The sequence below is a fragment of the Telopea speciosissima genome, chromosome 2, assembly GCF_018873765.1.
Source record: "Telopea speciosissima isolate NSW1024214 ecotype Mountain lineage chromosome 2, Tspe_v1, whole genome shotgun sequence".
Classification (NCBI taxonomy): Eukaryota; Viridiplantae; Streptophyta; class Magnoliopsida; order Proteales; family Proteaceae; genus Telopea; species Telopea speciosissima.
Genome location: NC_057917.1, coordinates 54,646,797 through 54,669,774, shown reverse-complemented (window position 1 = coordinate 54,669,774; position 22,978 = coordinate 54,646,797). Strand labels below are relative to the sequence as shown.

At 43.3% G+C, this 22,978-nt stretch overlaps 3 protein-coding genes across 3 annotated transcripts; 2 read left to right on the top strand and 1 right to left on the bottom strand.

Annotated features, from left to right (window-relative positions):
• The first annotated feature begins 2,915 nt into the window (after window positions 1-2,915).
• LOC122650876 lies at window positions 2,916-3,464 on the top strand. Its single transcript, XM_043844246.1, has one exon. The coding sequence runs from the start codon at window positions 2,916-2,918 to the stop codon at window positions 3,462-3,464; it is 549 nt and encodes a 182-aa protein (XP_043700181.1).
• A 1,243-nt stretch (window positions 3,465-4,707) lies between these two features.
• On the bottom strand, window positions 4,708-5,106 carry LOC122650875 (secreted RxLR effector protein 161-like). Its single transcript, XM_043844245.1, has one exon. It carries the CDS (start codon window positions 5,104-5,106, stop codon window positions 4,708-4,710), a length of 399 nt encoding a protein of 132 aa, XP_043700180.1.
• A 9,827-nt stretch (window positions 5,107-14,933) lies between these two features.
• On the top strand, window positions 14,934-15,311 carry LOC122650874. The gene has a single exon (XM_043844244.1). The coding sequence runs from the start codon at window positions 14,934-14,936 to the stop codon at window positions 15,309-15,311; it is 378 nt and encodes a 125-aa protein (XP_043700179.1).
• Window positions 15,312-22,978: the final 7,667 nt, after the last annotated feature.

Below are 22,978 nucleotides of genomic sequence, written 5' to 3'. Positions count from 1 at the left end.
ACGTCGCTTATTTTGTGTGACTATTTATTGCTTAAACCTGTGAAAGCATGCAGCTTTTTTGCAATCCGTTCCCCAACTTCAATGTTGGTATGAACTCGACAACCTCCCAAGAGTGCACCCCATACAGCTCCATCGCTCGTTGCGCATAAAGCAATAGAATGCTGGCGATAGGGTCGAAGCTGCACAAAAATCCATCCTTCTGATGTAGCAAACAGCACGCAATCCAGCCCATATACCAAACCAATTGCAAAGTAAATATCTAGTATCATACTGTCCCATCAACACTCATTGAATTTTGGTAACATGTGTTGAATTGTGAGCTCCATTACTTCAAACCCAATAATCAACTCCCACAGAAGGGGCTGATTGCGGATCAGTACGGCCTTACCCCACCATCCAAGAATATGAGCTAATCGTGAAGTCAAATGCCTGCAACGAGTGGAGTGCAGCATTGTAATGCTCACAATGCTATTCATCTGCCCATCACAAGATACCCCACAGTCATCATTACAAGGATGCTCATCACATTGTACGCCACAATCCTCATTAACATAAGCCAACATTTCTAAGAGAAACTGGAAATGCCAAGGTGAGGGAGCTTCAGCCACGTTCAGACCTGCTTTTAAAGACGGCGTGAATGCATGAGGGATTAAAAAATTGCCAAGGTGCAAGAGCTTCAACCATGGTCGCATTATTGGGTGCAACACCATCATCTTCTATGTGTGCAAACATCTGAAGAGCTTCAACAGGCCTCTCATCATCGACTAAGCCATCACTAATCGAAATCCAAGAGACCACATTCCGGTCGACATTTTCTCAAATACCCGCATCGCAAAACCAGATTCCCCATAAGAGGAGTACATATGGAAGAGAGAGTTTGACCGAGGCCTCTTGGTTTCGGAGAGAACAATGATCTTCGAATTCAGACGGTCAAATGAAATTTCTGGTTGTTGCAATGGGAAACCGTAAAAATGGATAACTGCGGACTTATCGGACAAAAATCAGGTTGTTGCTGGGAGAAGACGATGATAGGTGAAGGCCTTGCTCCAAAATCCGTTCCAACACAAACACGAGCAAGTCTTTGCGATCATCTCTAGCATAGAGCTTGATCATTACATTGTAAGTAATGACATTGGCTTGGACGCAGAACTCAGGCATTCGTTGAATACTTGTTGCCATGGTTGAACTGTGAATACAACTAACAGGGGCATATAATGCATTCAAGAAATGAGAATAAAGAGAAATTGGAATCCATGGCGTCCATACAGTCCGGACCTTGCCGTCCAACAATGAGATGCCTACACTAGATGCGTGCAGAGATGGTGGTGGCTCCGTGGCGGTCGAAAGATCCATCCCGCTATCCCTATCCATGTCGTAACGACGAACGCATCCGCCTGCGCATCAAAGACAGCGTTGCCAAACACAATCAGAGGTTGCACAGTGCTTAGGTTCAAGATCGTTGATAGACCGGCAAGGCCATGAACGCAACTAGAACCTCGAGACGGTGAGGAGCAAAACAAGAACGGGACCAGGGGAGGAAGTTAGATGAACGGATTGGGTGGATTGAAGCTGGTTTTCCATCGCCGTGGAATGAAGAGCCGAGCTGCACCGATGGTGATTTCCCGATCAGCCTTGGGCATGCCGGAAGATACAACAACAGGAACGTGCTCAGTTCCACTTGGATTTTGATTGGCGAAGGAAGGGACGAGCTCTGTTGCCACCACCATCGTTGAAGCAACCAGATTCTGCTCCATGGCTGCATCGTTGAAGGCCTGGTCTCCTTGAGTGACGAAGACATCAATCCCAGATTCCTGCTGATCTCGAATCCGGTCCGGCAGGGCAGGGATCGAAGAAGAAAGCGACGCTGGCTCTTCAAATGGTCTCTGATCCAAAGCAGGAATTAGCTCTGATGCAATAGGATTCTGGCCCATGATGGTAGGAATCAAAGCCCCATCAACTTCAGTGAACATAGCACCAGAATCAACTTCTTGTGCCAGAGATTCAAGATCTGCCATGGCGTTGGAATTTTCTTCGTCGATTAATTCACGTACCAGATGTTGAAGTTCCTTTGATTGCTCATTGATTGCCACAGAACTAAGCCGTAGATCTGATATATTGTTTAGCATCTTGAAGCAGTTCTTCTTGCAATCAAGCAATAAGGCACGAATGTCCTTCAATTCTTGAGCAAGGTTGAACGATGGGATGAGGCAGAGTTCGTCGGCCATGGTTGGTTGCCAATTTCTCTCAATGAAAGCACCAATGTTATGACCGAGATAGAAGATCCGGCAGGTCGGACCAATGATATGTCAATGGTTAGAGACAGAGGAAGAAGACGAGAGAAGAAGAAGAAGAAGACGGAGAGAGATAGAGAGAAATCAGAATGACACAGACAAAGAGAGAAGTAGAGTTAATTCTTCATTCCCTTTCACAATCTCCTGCTTTACATTATATAGCCAAATTCTACCAAAATTACCCATCTACCCCTAATAGACTAACACAACACAAATTACCCATCTACTCCTAATAGACTAAACCCAACACAATGACCCAACTACCTATGATCGTATCAAGTTCCTCCTCACTTTCCTTGTACCATTGCTGCGGCATTTACTCACCACGGTTCTCCTGTTCGCCCATTACTGCTTAGAGATGTTTGGAGACTTCGGTGTTTCTCTTCGAATACTAACTCTAAACCCTCTTCTTCCTCCCCTTGACGTCTTTGACCTCTGTTCTTTCCAGTGTCTGCTCTGGCCACGTCCTCTATGTCTTTGTTTCCAAGCTACCATCACTAGTTTTGCTTTCATTTCTGTCTAGGAAGACGCGTCCTTCCATCTTAAGTGAAGTTTTCCCTCCACGTGATTGCCTGAGCTTGTTTCTTCTCTCCGATCTGTTTCCCTTCGTCAGCATGGTGAACCATGCTCCAAAGAGACCTAATCACAGGGCTCGACCACCGTCACGCCCCACTTCTCTCCCTACCTTCATCTCCACAGTACCCTCATCACCATCCCCCCCCCTCTCACCGGCCTGCTGCTCCAGGAACCGCACCAATATCAGAGGAAGCTATACTGGATGTGGATGACGCCATTGAAGATGAAGTCCAAGTATCCTGGGCCAATACTCTAGTTGGGTATATCCTGCCTGGGAAACCATATCGGAAGCAAGCTGTCTTGGAGGCTCTCCCCCTGGCCTGGAATACCAGGTACCCGGTTGTCGTCTCGGCCCTATCCGACCACAAGTACCTCTTCCGTTTTCAGCATAGGAATGACGTCAAGAATGTGCTTGAGGAAGGCCCATGGTCTGTCTCAGGTAATCTTTTGGTGCTAGAGCAGTGGAGAGACGATGAAGACTGGAGTTTCAAACTTACTGAGTTTTGGATACAGATCAGCAACCTTCCAATTGATCTATTATCGCTGGAGTTTGCCTTTCAACTCACCACTCAACTTGGAAACCCTACAGTGGCCTAATTGATTCAAGGAAGCCAGTATGGCCAACGAGTGGTATATTTTAGATGCAGAGTTCAGGTGGATATTACAAAGCCCCTGAAAGGAGTTCTATCTTTCCGGCGCCGGTCAGGAGCTGTGGTTCAAGTAAAAATACAGTATGAAAAGTTGCCCATGTTCTGTCACATGTGTGGCTTGATAGGCCATGAAGCAGCTCGATGCAATGAGCTCTACTCTGAGCAACAGTCCAGCGGATTCAACCCACAAAGGGGAACCTGTCATCTCGGCCCGAGCCTGCGTGGTTCACCCCCGGACAACCGTCTCATAGAACAGGCGACCAAGCTACGCTTTGAGGATTCGATCATGTATCGCCGGCAAATGGAACGCGAAGCAGCATCTCAGGACCTCTCGGGGGAGTGCCTCTAGAGTTGCGGAAGCTTGCTGCCGATGATTATCAAATACCTGCAAGTTGGGAAAACAGAGAGAAGCAAAAGAAAAGAAAAACAGCAGAGCAATAACAACGATTGAGTGATCTTTTGGGGCTCCACTGCGTTATGTTTCCTTGATTTTGTTTCCAACTCCTTAGACCATATTTATAATGAGTCCAAAGAGAGCCGTTGTGGTGGAGCGCCACGGCTCTTTCCCTAACGCGGAATCGCCCCCAAATGCTCCCCATATCCCTTCAATTACGGGATATAGTTTAAGTGACGTTGTGACTCCGATGGCAGAGGGCAATGTGGCCACGTTACCTAACATCTCCCACTTGGCCATATTGTCTGTATCCATACTTTACATTCCCATTTCCAGGAACTTCCGCCATGAAATTTCAATTTCCATTCCCATTTCCAGGAACAATCAAAAACTTTATTGTGATGACGAGGAACATACAATTCCTTTTCCAGACTTAGACTGTTCTAAGTCCCATCAAATTTACATGTTTGATGTAAGTTTCCGCACGAACTCCCTTTGTAAGGGGATCGGCTATCATATCACTCGTAGGTATATAGGTTACTTTAATTTTACCTTTTTCTTCTATATCACGTATATAATGATATTGAATTTCTATGTGTTTTCGCTTCGAACTATTTGCATCACTGTGTATTAAGCTTATTTCGGCTTGATTATCACAGAATATTTTCACTGGTCCATTTACAAGGTCCAACCCAAATTCCATTAAGAACCGTTTAATCCAGACGGCATGAGTACTTGCCATACTACAAGCAATGTACTCGGCTTCCTGTGTGTGCCTAGCAACACACCCCTGTTTCTAACTGCCCCAAGAAACAGCTGCACCTCCATATATAAACTCATGTCCAGAGGTGGATTTACAGTCATCTCTATCCCCTCCAAAGTCAGCGTTAGAGTATCCAATGACCTCAAGTTTTTCTGCTTGAAAATATAATTTCAAGTGTTTAGTTTCTTTGATGTACTTCATAATCCTCTTCACTGCTTCCCAATGGGCAGAACCGGAATTACTTTGGTATCTGCTTACTAATCCGACTGGATAAGCTAAATCCGGTCGTGTACACAACATGGCGTACATCAAACTACCTATTGCCTGAGCATAAGGTACATTTAACTTTTCCTGTCCTTCTTGAGGGCATTGGCTTTTCGACAAAGCGTTTCCCATAACAATTGGAGTTGATGAGGGATTGCTATTCTGCATTCCGAATCTTTTCAACACAAAACTCAAGTATTTTTCCTGACTCAAACACAACTTACATTGTGTCCTGTCTCTAGAGATTTAAATTCCTAGGATATATGATGCTTCTCCCATTTCCTTCATTTCAAATCTGCTACTAAGTTCATACTTGGTCTTATTCAACATTTCTATATCATTTCCAGCTAACAGTATATCATCAACATATAAGGAGAGAATGGTAAAACTACTCCCACTCTTCAAGATATATACACAATTGTCCAACTTGTTAGCCACGAATCCTAATTTAAGGATTGTTTTGTGGAATATCAGGTACCACTGTTGTGAGGACTGTTTTAAACCATACAAAGACTTTTTAAGTCTACACACTTTATCTTCCTGTCCCACGACCTGAAAACCCTCGGGTTGTCGCATGTATATGGTTTCTTCCAACTCGCCATTTAGAAAGGCGATTTTCACGTCCATCTGAAACAATTCTAAGTCCAGATGTGCAACAAGAGCCAATATTAATCTAATAGAGGCAAATTTGGCTATCGGTGAGTAAGTTTCCTGGTAGTCTATTCCTCCCTTTTGGGTGTAACCTTTTGCGACTAAACGGGCCTTAAATTTATCAACAGACCCATCAAATTTGTATTTTTTCTTAAGCACCCATTTGCAACCTATGACATTTCTACCCTTTGGTAGGTCACAAAGATCCCACACTTGATTCTTTGTAATGGAATCAATTTCTTCCAGCATGGCATTTAACCATTCACCTGATTCTCGTGATTTTATCGCTTCGCTATAGGTTACGGGATCGACTATTTCTTCTGCATCCGTGTCAACTGTATGACAAGATGGTTCACATAAATAAAGGTAGTAGTCATCTAAGTAGGTTGGAGGTGCTCTGGTTCTTTTATTCCTACTTACCCCAGGTTCCGGGTCTTGTTCCGGATGATCAACTTGATTTTCAGGAACATGGGTTCCTTGATCCAAAAATCTTTGTTCCTCATGAGGGTCCATACCATAATCATCATTGATAACATGCAGGGGTTCTGTATCCTCCTGCTGCGGCTCCTCTTCTAATTTCTCTAGAAATTCCGCATCACGACTCTCAATGACTCCTTTTTCAGGGTGATAAAATCTATATCCTTTTGAGAGCCTTCTGGATATCCTATGAACTTGCATCTGATTGTTCTAGAATCCAACTTGTTTCTATATGGCTCAGGTATTAGTACGTGGGCTGTAGATCCCCACTTCCTTAGATTTTCTAAATTTGGTTTCCTACCTGTCCGCAGTTCATAAGGTGTAGTCTCCACAGATTTGGTGGGAATTCTATTCAAGATATAATTTGCTGTGAGAATGGCCTCTCCCCAGAACTTCTTGGAGAGAGTGGAGTGAGATAACATGCAACGTACTACATTAAGTAGTGTTCTATTCCGTCTTTCAGCCACGTCGTTCTATTGTGGTGTGAAAGACATAGTCTTTTGCTTAATAATTCCATGTTCCTCACAAAACATTTCAAACTCAGTGGAGTTGTATTCTCCACCACGATCGGTTCTTAAAACCTTAAGGTTTCTTCCCAACTGATTTTGCACTTCAGTTCTATAGCGTCTGAAGCATTCAAATGCTTCAGATTTCCTACTTAGTAGATAAATGTACCCATACTTAGAGAAATCATCAGTAAAAGTGATGAAGTAAGTCTTTTTAGTATGGGTCCCCACATTGAGCGGTCCACAAATATCAGAGTGTACCACTCCAAGGAGTTCCTTTGCTTTCACTCCCACTGGAAAGGGTTTCCTAGTCTTTCCAGTATGAGTCCCCACCTGCGTGGTTCACCCCCGGACAACCGTCTCATAGAACAGGAGACCAAGCTATGCTTTGAGGATTCGATCATGTATCGCCGGCAAATGGAACGCGAAGCAGCATCTCAGGACCTCTCGGGGGAGTGCCTCTAGAGTTGCAGAAGCTTCCTGTCGATGATGATCAAATACCTGTAAGTTGGGAAAACAGAGAGAAGCAAAAGAAAAGAAAAACAGCAGAGCAATAACAACGATTGAGTGATCTTTTGGGGCTCCACTGCGTTATGTTTCCTTGATTTTGTTTCCAACTCCTTAGACCATATTTATAAGGAGTTCAAAGAGAGCCGTTGTGGTGGAGCGCCACGGCTCTTTCCCTAATGTGGAATCGCCCCCAAATGCTCCCCATATCCCTTCAGTTACGGGATATAGTTTAAGTGACGTTATGACTCCGATGGAAGAGGGCAATGTGGCCATGTTACCTAACAGTGCTACCACCCTGGGATACCTAGCGCCGGAGCTGGGGAGCAGAGGATACCACAGTGCAGTGCCAATGGTTCCATTATCCCCATGCCACGCTTATTCGCTCACCTGTAAAGGACGCTGTCACCACCTCAGAGGAATGTCAGACAAGGGCGAGACATGCGCATTAATGTGAATACGGCAGCACCATCTCAATGTCTTATAGAGCGATTCCATGACATATGTCAGCCACCACCTATCTTGAGAAGACAAGCTAATCATGCGAAATGATTCGAACCGGATCATCTAATCATGGAGAGGTCACTCGCTCAGGACAACAGTCCCCACCAGGTAATCAACTGGTGCCTCTAGTGAACTTTATTTCCCAAATTATCCAGACTCAACTACAAGGCCTAGACGATGGGACCCGCCATACCCTTACCCAAACATTGGTCTCCATTTTACCTCAACTTACAAATTTCTCATTGAATGGGCCTGATGTAACTAGTCAAGATATAGTTGGGCCCATTTTAACCCCTTCACTTGGTAGCCTAATGCCTAGCAATCCAACCCACCCAGTGAGCCTTTCTCAGTGCTCCCCCACCTCTGAACAATCTAGCCCACCCTTTGAATCTCCAGAGGCCCCCACCCAGAATATGGGCTACCTTACTGCAGGCCCAATGGCCCCTACTCCTCCCTACCCACTGCCTCTTTGGACCCCACCAACTGCACTACCACCTTCCCTCCTGTGTGCTTCCCCTGGCCATCCTAGCTCCCCCAGATGCATCATTAGAGAACACCTAAAGCAATCATAGCATACGAACACTAAGAGCGTCTGTCTGAGGCTAGCCAGTGATACCATCTCTATGAAAATTAAGGCCAAGAAGCAGAGAAGAGTAGTGCAGGTGAAAAGGACAGACCAGAACACTATGGCAGATCAAACTGAGTATTTTTTTAATGCAAACCCCCGTGGACTCTGTAGAAGTACAGACCCACGGGCAGATATGAAGATCCTAAGCTGGAACGTTAGAGGGTTGGGGAGGCCTCTAACGGCGAGAGCACTAGTTAACATCTCTAAGATGGATAAGCCCGATGTTCTTTTCCTAATGGAAACCCATTGTGATGATGTAAATTGGCCAAAATTCAGAAGAGGATCAAGGTGAACAATTGTTTCTCTGTTCCCCCCTTAAGAACTGGAGGGGGATTGGCCATCTTTTGAAAGGATCCGATCAAAATTGAAGTGCTATCAGCAAGTGCAAGACTCATTTATTGCTCAATTTCTTCCCCTAGTTATGCCCCCTATTTCTTGACCTGTGTTTACGAGGACCCAATCTGATCCCAGAAGCAGCAGGTATGGGACGTTATTACCCTTCTCGGCGAGGGACGTACTGAGAGTTGGCTCTGTGTCGTCGGGGACTTTAACTCCATTCTCTCATGGAGAGAAAAAGATGGGGGCAACTGTAGAGGAGCCAGAGACATCACTCAATTCAGGGATATGATTGATTCTTGTGGTCTCATGGATCTCGGAGCTCATGGACCCATCTATACATGGAGCAATAAGCGTAAAGGGTCTTCTAACATTTGAGCTCGCCTTGACAAAGCACTCTCGAATACTGCTTGGAGATCGGCTTGTGACGATGCTACAGTTACTATGAAAGCTGTTGTTAGGTCCGATCATACTCCTATCCTCATCGACACAGAGGGTAAGGTTAGTAAAGGACATCGCCCATTTAGATTCTAGTCCATGATCGGGTTTGTTACTGAGGCATGGTGCTCTTCTCAGTCGACAAGCCCAACTACTACACTCCACCAGAAGTTGGATAGTTGCCAAGCCCAATTGCGACAATGGAATTCTGATACCTTTGATTTTTTACAATCAAGGCTCCAAACTCTATAAGCTCAGTTGGCTGCTCTCCAAGGTCTACCAATTACAACAACTTCTCAAACGCAAGAGAATGAGATCACCAAGTCCATTGCTGAAGTCCTGGCTTGCGAAGAGGAACTTTGGATGCAGCGTTCGAGAATTGATTGGATGAAGGGGACAGATAGAAACACTATTTTTTTCCATGCTTCCACTCTTCAAAGGAAAAACCAAAACCGTATTCTCAAGCTGAAACGCCCTAATGGATCCTGGACTAATACAGAGAACCAGGTCTATTAGGAAGTTTCATCATACTATCAAGGGGTTTTCAGGGCCGAAGCTATTGATGATGATGCTCTCTTATCGGTGCTATCCAATGTCCACCCCTCTATCTCCGAGATAACCAATCAGCTGCTGTGTGCTGCACCTTCTATGGAAGATATCAGATCAGCTCTTTTTGCTATGAAGCCCTTGAAATCTCCAGGTTTGGATGGCTTCCCTCCTCTGTTTTTTCAGAAATATTGGGATCTAGTTAAGGATGACCTGTATGGGTTTGTTACTAGTTTTTTCTCTTCAGGAAAGCTTCCTACAGGGTGTAATGACACCCTCATCTGCCTCATCCCTAAAGTGGGAAATCCTGAGAAGATTGAGCAGTACCGCCCAATCAGCTTATATGGGGTTGCCATAAAGGTTGTTACAAAAATCATTGCTTCAAGACTCAAGCCCATCCTCCCTGATATTATCTCGCCTCAACAGTCTGCTTTCGTCCCTGATCGAGCCATTTCAAATAACATTTTCACGGCGCATGAGGCCTTTCATTATATCAAGAGGAAGAAAAAGGGAAAAAAATGCTTAGTAGCCTTAAAACTCGATATGCAGCGGGCGTATGATAGGCTTGCTTGGCCGTTTATAGAAAGGTTGCTGCTCAAAATGGGGTTCTCCAAGAAGTTTGTGGCCCTCATCATGGAATGTATCACCTTAGTTTATTATTCCATTCTTGTGAATGAAGCTGAGAGAGGAGCTGTACAGCCGACCCGGGGAATTTGGCAAAGTGACCCGTTATCACCGACGCTCTTTGTCATCTGTATGCAAGCTCTTAGCTCTATGTTGGGGACAGCAGAGCATGATGGCCTTATTAAAGGGATTAGAGTTCAAAACCGATCTTCTCCCCTCTCTCATCTCCTCTTTGCGAACGACTGTTTGATCTTTTTCGCAGTCAAGGTGCAAGAGATTTTTAATCTTCGAGATAAGGTGGACTATTTTTGTAAAGGGAGTGGTCAAGCTATTAACTTCGCAAAGTCGAGTCTGTGCTTTAGCCCCAATACCCCCTCTCGGCTGAAACGGTGGTTTAGTAGGATTCCAAAGATTAGGTATGGCGATGGACCAGCTAAATACCTTGGTTTGCCCTCAGAGATTGGAGCCAATAAGATGGCACTCTTCCATGATATTAGTGAAGGGCGAAGCAACAAGATTTATGGCTGGATGAAGCAGCTCCTTTCACATGCTGGGAGAGAGGTTCTTCTTAAGCCGGTGGCCCTTCCCATTACAAACTACACTGCTTCACATTTCAAGCTTCCAATGAAGCATCATGAGCAAACGCGCAAGGAGGCAGTCAGTTTTTATTGGGGAGACACAGTGGAAGGGAACAAAATTCATTGGCTTTCTTGGGACAAGCTGAGGCAATCAAAGGAGTGTGGAGGACTTGGGCTACGTGACCCGGCATTTCATAACAAAGCCCTTCTCTCCAAAGCAGCTTGGAAACTCTTCAGTGAACCTACCTTTCCTTGGGCTCTGTTTATGAAAGCCTTATACTTCCCAAAGTGCTACTTTATGGAAGCTAAGATTGGAGGCAGCCCTTCATGGGCTTGGAGAAGCATCCTGGAAGGTAGGAAAATTATAAAGGAAGGGCTCTGTTGGCAACTAGGAAAAGGAGATAAGATCGCTATCTGGAGTGATAAATGGCTCCCCTCTATTCTGGGCTTCAAAATTCAACAAGATCGTCCCTTGAATTGTGCTATCCAATGGGTCTCAGAGCTTATAAACCAGGACTGTCGTACCTGGAATCAACCTCTTCTTCAGCAGCTCTTTCATAAACATATTGTTGATGCCATTCTCAAGATACAGGTTCCTTTGTTTCCAGGTGAGGATAGACTTATGTGGGGAGCTTCTAAAGACGGTAGATATTCAGTTAAGTTTGCCTACTTCCTCCAATGTAAGTCCAAGGCAATACCCCGACCAACAAATCCTGCATCTTCAAGAGTGAGCAAGTGGGCCACTACTACAGCTAGAGTTTGGAAAACCATTTGGGGGTGTCATACCATGCCGAAAATTAAAAACTTTCTCTGGAGAGCTTGTGCAGCAGGACTAGCTACAGGGGAAGGTTTTTTAATTAGAAATGTGAACATAGACCCTCATTGCACTCGGTGTGGAGCTAGTATTGAGAGCCCGGACCACATCATCTTACATTGCCCCCTTCGCAAAGGCTGCTTGGTTTGGCAACCCTCACTTGTCTCAGCCCTTCCCACATTCAGAGCCACAGTCCCACCCCTAAGCCGAGCAGTACCTCTACCTGGCAACCACCTCAAAGGCCTTTCATCTCACTGACTACTGATGCTTCTTGGTCATCAGACCAGAGTATTGGTGGACTTGGGATTATTCTTAGGGACTTTTGTGGTGCCCTGGTGTTTGCTAAATCTGAGATCAGCAGGTTTGACAGTATTATCATGGGGGAAGCACTAGCGATCTGTCTTGGACTACTTGAGGCAATATCTGAAGATGTGTAGTTTCTGAAGGTAGAATCGGATAACCAGCAAGTTATCTCCTTCATCAATAATCACAACAAGAGTGCTCCGCTGACACTTCAACCTGTGATAGCTGATATAGTGCATATTGTTGTGTACTTTAGTGAATGTATTTTCACTTTCATTCCTAGAGAGGCAAATGTCATTGCTGATTCTCTAGCTAGGAAGGCCCTGTCGATGATGCGTACGACAGTTTGGCCGCTCTCCACTCCGTGGTTACAGGAGATGTGCAAGCTTCCAACCACGTGTTCTTCGCATCTTTTATAATAGATTTCACTTTACCAAAAAAAAACATTTAATTATGAATACAAGTTTGCCCTATTTATCCAATACTTTTTTTTTTTTTGGGTAGAACTATTTATCCAATACTTGAAGTAACCACAATTGCATTCCACATAAACTGAAGTGAAATGTATAGGAAGCACTTCTCAACCGAGTTGTGAAAACAACCTTACATAACATAGTATTGTTGACACGTAATTGGTCTCAACGTGGCCAATTTGATGGTGCATGTGGACAAGTAGATTCTAAGATCGCATGCCCAATTTGTCAAATTTTATATCAAAATGTTTTGGCCAAATGACAAAATATAGCTTTGTAACTGTAAGACTATGAAAACATTGCATGCTGATACATTGACCACTGAGAGGATACTTGCTAATTTAAACCCACGGGTGTTTGATTGCCTTAGGCTTGAAATTGAATAAATGACCAATCTTCATGTGGTAAAAACAATAATATATATATATATATATATATATATATATATATATATATATATATATATATATATATATAAATCCATTTCTATGTGCTCCATGCAAAGGATATTTGCCATTGAACTGAGTTTCTGATGTGGAGGGAATCTTTACATTCTGTCCCATCAATACAATTAGATTGCGGTAGGGAGAGGTATTTTTTATTGTGTTAATTGAAGGTGGGAGTGTATTGATGACCCAAAGTCCTATCACATGGTTATAGGTGGGTTAATTTCTAACCCGTACTAGTTGGACCATCTAAAACAGACCAAGAAATCATATTAAATCAAACCAAACCTTATTAATTTGGTTTCAATTTAGGCTTATGAAACTAGTAAGAAATCAAACTGGATCGATCAAAACTAGAAAACCTTGATAAAATTATAAAGAAATCATGTTTTTGTATTATATTTTTACATATATTTTATTGGTGAAGTCTGATCATAGTGTAATCCAGGAAGTATTATTGATTCTTCCCCCATTAAGAGTTGAATTTTTTGGGAGCCATTTATACTGGGGGTTAATTTTGTACTTTTGGGGATTAGGGTTTCTCTATATTGTAACGCGTTGATAAACCAAAAATACACAGGCCAGTCTCAAGATGCCACGTGTCCTGACCCAAAGGAGACATTGGCCCAAGCAGGACCACAACAAAACCCATTCGACAAATCCAAGAGGAATAGACCCAAGAAGTCATCCAGAGACCAAGTCTTCTATGCAAGCCAATGAGGTCCAACCATGATGTCCCTGCCAAGGTCTACATCATCATATCATTAGAAGGATGTTATCCCAAAGAGATGTGATCCTATCCGGACTCATACATCAAGGATCGCTATCCAACACGTGAAGAACACGCATATCTATCTATTAGGGAACCTCTTCCCTACCACGACTCTATGTCTCATAAAGAGACACCCTACTACGTGATAGACTCTTCCATGAAGAATACTTATCATCAACAGGGACTCTCCACACCACCATACTCAACTATAAATACTCAGGTAATCTAACCCATTATTCATCATGAATTCCAGTAATTCATTTGTTGCTAAGAGAGATCTAACTTAGGCATCGGAGAGTCCTAGGTAAAACCACATTGGTTCTCCCTTGTCCTTGACGTCCTTTTGTAAGTTGCGGCACCCGAAGAACCTACTGAAGATTTCCTGACGTAATAGATCGGCGCCATCTGTGGGAATGACGCTCGTTTCTACTAGCTCGCTTCCTCAAGTACTCAATGGCAACACGTAAGAAGGTCGCTCCCTCTATCAATGCTTCAAGGGAGAGGAACGAGACACCACCACCGAAGAGCTCTCATCGGAGAACTGAACATCAAGGACTTCAAGAGACAGAGAACCCAAAGAATGTGCACGTCGACACAGGAGAGATAAATCTGAATGAAAAAATACCCAGGGAAGCAATAGCTGATCCAAACGCACCAACAATAGTGGGTCAGATTAATGACTTGCAGAGACAGATTCTCCAGGACCAAAACCTTTTTCGGGATTATTTGAGGCAGCGGATGACTTCCCGCAGGAGGGTGGTGCCACTGTAGAGGACAGAACCAATCCCTCGACAAGAGCAAAACCCTAGGGGGTCACTCCCTGGAGGTGAAAGATCGGAGAGACCCGTGAGACGCACAGGTTCGGCCCATCCGCAAGGAAATCCTTCACATCATCCCATGAAAACTATGGATCTGTCGATCCGATCGAAATGTGGGGCATCACAGGCGCATAGGTCGGTGGAACCTAATCAGGATGGTTCGATCAGAAGATCGGTATTCCGGGGGCGATTAGGAGGAAGTCGTACACCAAGGCCAAGTTGGATGCGTCGAGAAGAGAGCCCCTCATGTTCTTATCAAGGCTCATCACGTCGTAACCTCTCACCATCACGTCAAAACTCACCACGGGAAGAAACATCAAGAAGGAGTCGAGAACAGGTTCGCGGTTAGCACGCGACTAAGCACGATAGATGGTCACGTGATGAAGAGTTAGATAAAAGACTCCGAGAGCTGGACGAGAAGTTGGAAGGATTGAAGAAGCAGACAAAGGGTGAAACACACTCTTTACCAGGCCAACACCCATTCTGCGTAGAAATCATGAGTGCATCTCTCCCCTCCCGGTTCAGGCTACCTACCTTTGAACTTTATAGCGGTACCAATTACTTCAACGGGATGATGACCCTATACGGGAGATTAGACGTTGTCTCATGCCGAGCATTCCCGGCATCCCTCAAGGGTGCAGCCACTTCGTGGTTTTCAAGGCTTAAGACTCGATCTATAAGTACCTTCGCAGAACTCTGCGAGCAGTTTGTCGCCCGCTTCCAAAGCAACGTCAAGCAGAAGAAAACCACGGTCAACTTATTGAACGTGATACAGAATCCAGGGGAGTCCCTCAGGGAGTATGTCACCAGATTTATGAAGGAATCCTTGGAGGTCAGAGACTTAGATGACCAAACTCAGCATGCAGCCCTGGCCAGAGGCATCAGGGACCTAGACCTTATCAAAGACTTGGCACAGCATGAGACAAGGACAATGAAAGAGATACTAGAGTGATGCAATGATTTCACTAACATGATCGAAGTATTACAAGCCCGGAAGAAGGTGACCGAAGCAAAGCCCCATGAGAATAAAAAATCAGCGCAAGATGATCGTGGAGAAAGCAAAAGACCTAAAACTAAGCGCCGATAGGAGAAAGGTGATCGTCGATCGGGAAAAAGTGAGCGTCGCCCAGAGAAGAATAATCGAGTTGGAAGCCCTGATTACACTCCCTTGAACACCACAAGGTCGTAGATCCTCATGCAAATTCAAGATCGTGACTTACTCCATTGGCCTCAACCCATGCTCGCAGGACCCGAGAAGCGAAATCTCAATAAATTTTGTCTCTTCCACAAAGACACAAGGCATGACACAGAAGAATGCATCCAACTAAAGAGAGAAATAGAACAACTCATAAGGGTGGGGAACCTGAGCAGGTACATGAAAGGTGGCCGAGATGGTCGTTCGGGCCAAGGAGGCAGAGACCAGGATCAAGGAAGAGAGAAGCCACAATGCGAAGAGAGGAGAACAGATCGCGATGAAGATAGAGGCCGCCCAGAATAAAGAAGGGATGATTCAGGAGCTAGCAACACTAGAGGAGCCCCAATCCTTACTATATTAGGACGACCAGGGCAGGAGTCCACAAGAAAGGCAAAAGCTCATGCTCGATTCATCGGGGTGATGGAGGTGTCAAACAAAGTAACCAAGATAAAAATGGTAATCTCCTTCTCGGATGCTGACGTAGAAGTAATAAGCTTACCACATGAAGATGCCCATTGTAGTGCAGGTGGGGATAGCCAATCGAGCTATATATAGGATGTTGGTTGACATTAGAGCGTCCGTGGACGTAATCTCACTAGAAGCCTACAGACAGTTCTGGTTCAGCGATGATAAGCTCAAGCCTGAAGCAACCTATCTACATGGGTTTTTGGGTGCCTCCTCCATTAGAGGAACAATCGAATTACCAGTTACCTTCGGAGACCACCCTCGGCAAACCACGATCATGGTTACCTTCATAGTAGTAAGGTTAGTCGTATCCTTTAACGGCATTTTGGGGCGACCAACCCTAATTGCCCTCAAGGGGATAGTATCACCCATACATCTGAAGATAAAGTTCCCAACAGAGAATGGCGTTGGCGAGATCAAGGGTGACCAGAAGAAAGCCAGAGAGTGCTATACGCTGTTTGTCAAGAAGAATAATGGCAACACTCGAGAGATGACTCCATGTGTAGAGAACCTCATTAGCAACCAGAGAGATGAGCTCACGGAACGAAGGGGAAAGTCGGTAGACGGTCTCATCCTGTTCCCTCTTAGCGAGGATGAACCTACCAAGACAATACAGGTCAAGTCATTGCTAAATAAAGAACAGAAAGATAAACTGGGGCGATTCCTAAAGGAGAACTCGGATGTCTTCGCATGGTTAGCCTCAGACATGTTAGGGATACCTTGGCACACTGCCAAACGTAGGTTGCATGTGGATCCAGCTAAGAAGCCAATACAACAGAAGCGGAGAAATTTTGCCCTTGATAGACAAATGGTAATCAAAGAAGAGGTCGAGAAGCTGAATCAATCGGGGTTTATCTGGGAGGAGAAATTCCCCACTTGGCTCGTTAACGTCGTGATGGTTCCTAAACCAAACAGAAAGTGAAGAATGTGCATGGATCATACCGACCTAAACAAGGCGTGCCTGAAGGATGAATACCCCCTACCAAGGATCAACCTATTAATCAATGCGACTACAGATCATGAGATGTTGAGCTTCATGGACGCATACTCAGGCTACAACCAGATCCTCATGAATGCGGAGGATGAGACCTACACTGCCTTCAGAACAGATCAGGAAAACTACTACTACTGCGTCATACCATTCGGGCTAAAGAATGCAGGAGCACATTCCGTTTGATCACTGTGAGCAAAACCCTGAGATTGTATTTTGCAGGCAAAATGGGATTCGACATGCCGGATTCAGATTCTATTTGTCGGATCAGCAAATTCTACTGAACATGTTAAAACCTTTGTTGGACTTACTCGGGTGATTCCAAATTGGTTTGGTCATATGGATTGGGTTAATTAAACCTCCTAAAGTCCATCTAAATGAATGCATGCTTGTGTGTGTGCATTACATCATTTGTGACTTTAATTATGATCATACAACTTAGTACAATTCTAAGTCTTTAATCTTCTTCAATTCTTGAACTTCACTTCTTTACATGAATGTCTTCAAAGTGAGTTCCTCTAACTTGTCTTGATCTTTGTCTTTAAAACTTTTTCTCCATTCTTCTTGATTTTTTGATGTCTTGAAAGATTGGAGAAGTTCAATTTGTTTTAAGCATCAATCTCTTGAATTGAGTCCTCCCCCTCACTTGGTGCTATGGTCTTATTTAAACACCTTAAACAAGAGTTAGTACAATTCGGTTTATTTGTTATCATCAAAACATATGTATTATCATAATAGATTATTGGAGTTTATGTATGAGGACTTTTCCTCAACAAGATTGACCCCGAAACTCTGAGCATATGAGGAGCATAATCGAGGATCGTGGGAGATGTTTGTGGACGAATTGAGTAATGCGGTAGGGAGCGGGGCAGGGATCATAATCACCGGCACTGAAGGTTCCTGGATTTAATACGCACTCTGGTTTACATTCCAAGCCTCTAACAATAAGACAAAGGATGAACACATGGCATCCTACCTGACACATGCTCGAGATCTAGTAGCAAAGTTTAAGAGGTTCGAGAAGTTCGAGATGGTTCGAGATTTGTGGGAAGAACCCTAAATAATTTTCAAGCAGATATGACCAGGGACGTATCGCTTGAAAACTTCGGGGGGTAAGAAGATAGATTGACCCTGGAACTCTGAGCACCTGAGGAAGTTCTACCAGTGAATGATCAAGTTCAAGGATTTTTTGAAGATTTTGAAGTTATTAGCTACATTTCTCCATTACCGATCAAGTTCGCACAAGCACCAAGGCCTTCGGCCACAAGGCTTTATGCCAACCAAGGCCTGTCGGCCACAAGGCTTTATGCCACCAAGGCCTCCGGCCACAAGGCTTTATGCCAACCAAGGCCTGTCGGTCATAAGGCTCTATGCTACCAAGGCTTGTCGGCCATAAGGCTCTATGTCACCAAGGCCTATCGGCCACGAGGCTCTATGCCACCAAGACCTGTAGGTCACAAAGCGTTCATGCCAACCAAGGCCTATAGGCCACGAGGCTCTATGCCACTAAGGCCTGTCGGCCACGATGCTTTATGCCACCAAGGCCTGTAGGCCATGAGGCGCTCATGCCACCAAGGCCAACAGGCCACAAGACAAGGATAACGCTGAAAAGAAGCAAGACTCAAACACAAAGATCAAGGCAAGGATAACACTGAAGTTCTAAAAGTAACTACACGTCCATGCATCAAGTTTAAAACAAAGCTCGAAACAAAAAGTAAGAATAGTAGGATGACCCTTGAGGGGACGATGGCACAAATGGTGCCACTCATCTCCCCTCCTCAACATATAAAAAATGCTAGAATAAAGGAACAGTAGCGGCACGACCCAGCCGAACAAAGAACACAAAAAAAACTAGGATGACCCTCCAAGAGTTGGGTAACACCTGTCCAGGGGTGAGATGCCAATGGTCTAACACCAACTCGACAAACTTAAGAATAGGGAAGCGAAGGCCGAGGGAGAACAAAACCTCATAAAGGCATATCTCATCAGTCTGGTGGGAGAAAGCACGATCACCTTCCTCAGGGGCACAGAGGATGATCGCAGAAGGAATGTGATATAACTGACGTAAGGTCGCTAGGTCAGAGGGGGCCAAGATACTCTGGTACTATCCCATCCTACTAGTCATATCCATCATTGGGGGAGACACCTCAGAATCATCTCCATCAAAATAACCATCTAAACCTGGGCTCTCTTCAGTGCGGACGGGACCAGTGACACCCTCGCCATCATCACTAAGTAGAGGTCTAGGGGAAGACAATGGAGGGAGGGTGTTCACATCAGACTCAAACGAGGATGAGCCTGAAATAGGCCCATCAGGGGCTTACCCCTCGGGAATAGCATCAAGATCAGAGTCACTCAACATAGCCACAGGAAGAGAAGACTTACTCGGATGAAGCTCCCCAACACCAAGTCAAGCACCTCAAGAGAGAAGAGAGCTACAATATGCCCAAGCAAACAACCAAATTAGTACCCAAAAAAAATTTGTTAAATTAAATTTGATGGTAGCCAAACCTAGAGGAGACAGCATGGGCGAGATGGCCGAGACCAAAGATCGTGGGAGAGACCAAAAATGGGATGGGAAAGACCAAAAAAGAAAAAAGAGATGGGAGAGACCAAAAAAGAAAAAGGGATGGGAGAGACCAAAAAAGAGGAAGAAAAAGTAAATTCTCTCAAAGAGGAGAAAAGACAAACACTTGGGGGGCAACAAAAGTGGACTTAGTAAAAAGGGGTGAAGATGGGTAGAGCTCCAAGGAAGAGAGAAAATGAGGAAAAAGTGAAAAGTGGGAAAGTGAGGAATAAAGAGAAAGTGAACAAAAGAAGAAATAGAAAAAGTGGACAAAAAGAAAAAAAAAGAGGATAAAAGTGTAGTGGGGGGTTTGAACCCCTCACCTCTCCTACTCACTAATAAGAGAAAAAATCATCTACCCAAGAAGCAAAGTTCATCCAACGGTCACGAGATGCTCATCACAAAGCTCCCTCCAAGAAGCTTTAATTACAATAAGCCCCACACAAGCTTGAAGGCAACAAGGACACTACTCTCTTGAGCATTCCGTTCTAAGAGAGTGGGGGGCAAGTGATAAACCAAAAATACACAGGTCAGTCCCGAGATGCCACGTGTCCTGACCCAAGAAGTCATCCAAAGATCAAGTCTTCCATGCAAGCTAACGATTTTCAACCATGACGTCACCATCAAGGTCTACGTCATCTTATCATTAGAAGGACATTATCCAAATGAGATGTGATCCTATCCAGACTCATACATCCAGGATCGTTATCCAACACGTGAAGAACATGCATATCTATTTATTAGAGAACCTCTTCCCTACTAAGACTCTACGTCTCATAAAGAGACACCCTACTATGTGATAGACTCTTCCACAAAGAATAGTTATGACCAGTAGAGACTCTCCACACCACCATACTCAACTATAAATACTCAGGTATTCTAACCCATTATTCATCTTGAATTCTAGTAATTCATTTGTTGCTAAGAGAGATCTAACTTAGACATCGGAGAGTCCTAGGTCGGAACCACACAGGTTCTCCCTTGTCCCTGGCATCCTTTTGCAGGTTACGGCACTCGAATGACTTATCGGAGATTTTCTAATGCAACGCGTGTCAAAACGTTATATATAAGGTGTTACGGTAGGGTTTCATAATTTCTTCATTGGACTAGTGGAAGCTTTTGTTTATCTCTCAACCGTGGATGTAAGACACATAACCCCCTTGGATGAACCATGTAAATCTTTGTGTTCTGTGAGTATGTGATTTTTTTTTGTAAATCGTTATTCTACAACATTGAATTAACAATTTGTATTAGAGCAAGGTTCATGAAGCAAATCTAAAAAGATTTTTTATCTTGAGTGGGAGCGATGACAAAACGTTATATATAAGATGTTATCTCGTTAGGAGGTATACGTTAGGGTTTTATAATTTCTTCATCAGAATAGTGGAAGCTTTGGTTTACCTCTCAACTGTGGACGTAAGTCATGTAACCCATCTTGGATGAACCATGTAAATCTTTGTGTTCTGTGAGTGTGTGATTCTCTTTTGTTTTTTTTTTTGCAAATCGTGTTTCTACAACATTGTTAATTCTTAACAATTGGTATCAGAGGTTCATGAAGCAAATCTAAAAGGATTTTTTATCTTGAGTGGGAGCGATGGCAGAAGATGAAAAAAGCAACGATTGAGAAGTTCAACAGAAATTTTTTTTAGTAGTAAAACATGTAATATCCACACCTAGAACTATTGATTTAATGATTTTTTATTGTTGAATTGACAGAATGACTGGACTGGACGGTATAAGAGCGATCCTTACGTATGATCTTGCTAGATTATGGTAAGATTCCATGTGTTTATGTTTTGTCATAATTATTGGGCATATATATGATTGATGGTCCTAAATGGACATTTATGTTAATTTATAGCCTATGATTCTATTTTATAGACTATACTGTTATTTTATATATTATGGTTATATTATCATAGACTATGGCTAATGATAAATATATGTATTTATGTGACCTAGGCATCCTTCTCTTGCCTATTTACACAGTATGCAGTTTCTTTCTGTTTATTGCTGATGTATTCCTTTTTTATGGCACGTTCATGCATGCACTTCAGTATGTAAACTGTGTCTACAGCGAGTTTCCTTGGGATGTGATTGTTACCCACTCCCTCCCCCGACCGGTCCTGTCCTATGACATGTATGTCAGGACCATATGTCTCTCACTGATTTTTGAACCTTAGCAGTTTCGAAACCTTGTGTATCACATGTCAATTATCTGCATTATGTTTCTTGTTTTCTTTTTTTTTTTGGCGTTGGGCGCGCATGAATGAATAGCCCTGTTTTCTACCCCAAAAAAAAAAAAAAGTATATGTGACATATTATTAGGTTCACTTATGACTATGGTTTAATGTTGGTTCACGATGGTTCAATGTATTGGTTCAATTTAAGTGATCTTGGCCTAGTTTATTATTATGTTAAGGATCCAATGGCATAATAGGAAAGACCCTAACTAGATACCCTATAGTGATTTACTATTGGCTGAGGGGTTTTGGGTAAGGATTATTAGCATAATTTTATGGGCATTCTCTTGAGAAGCTCAAGTTATTACAAATTTACCCCTATGTATAAGTATTCTTTATGGAGTATTTATTCTCACAACAAGGTTTCTTTACAACTTTACCAAATTAGGGTAAGAGAGTGAGAAGTGAGGAAAATGGTTTGGAGATGATGAAATCAAGCTAGAATTAGTGGAATGAAGACTTATGATTGAAGATTGAAGATTGAAGTAATTAATGAAAGATTGGAGCAATGGATGAAGGGGTGGACTCATTCAAGGGATTTTAAGGTAATAGAACCATGATTTTCGTTTGATTTCACCGTAGAAAGTTAAATCATGTTTTAGTTTCATAGATTGATATTAGAATAACTTATTTATGAAGGTTATTGGTTGTATCTGATAGGTATTACAATCTATCAGGAGTTAATCCCGTTTCTTAAGGGTTTTGAGGAGATTTTCATGGTAAGAGAGCTTAGAATCGATTGATTCATGTTTTACGTGATATATTTTGCTAGAACCTAGCCTGGATTGAAGAGATTTCAAGTTTTGATTGATGATTCAAGTGAAGAACCCTAAGTTTTGGGATTTTATTGAAGAAGAAGATATAATTGATTTGGTTTCATTAATTATTGATGCATGAGTCAATTGGGCATTCTAGAGTGTTCAGGATGCATGTATTGAAGGGTTTATGTGTTGCATATCGTAATGAGGTGTGTGATATTATTTTATAATTTCTTCATCAAAATAGTAGAAGCTCTAGTTTATCACTCGGTTGTGGACGTATCCCATCTTAGGTGAACCATGTAAATCTTTGTATTCTGTATGTGTGTGAGAGAGATTCTCTTTTGTTTTTTCTTTTGCAAATGTTGTTCTGCTGCATTGTTAATTCTTAATAGTATATG

Bases quoted from the DNA above. Each gene is read 5' to 3' on its own strand.
- LOC122650874 (XM_043844244.1), top strand. From the start codon at position 14,934: ATGACCCTATACGGGAGATTAGACGTTGTCTCATGCCGAGCATTCCCG.
- LOC122650876 (XM_043844246.1), top strand. From the start codon at position 2,916: ATGCTCCAAAGAGACCTAATCACAGGGCTCGACCACCGTCACGCCCCA.
- LOC122650875 (XM_043844245.1), bottom strand. From the start codon at position 5,106: ATGCAGAATAGCAATCCCTCATCAACTCCAATTGTTATGGGAAACGCT.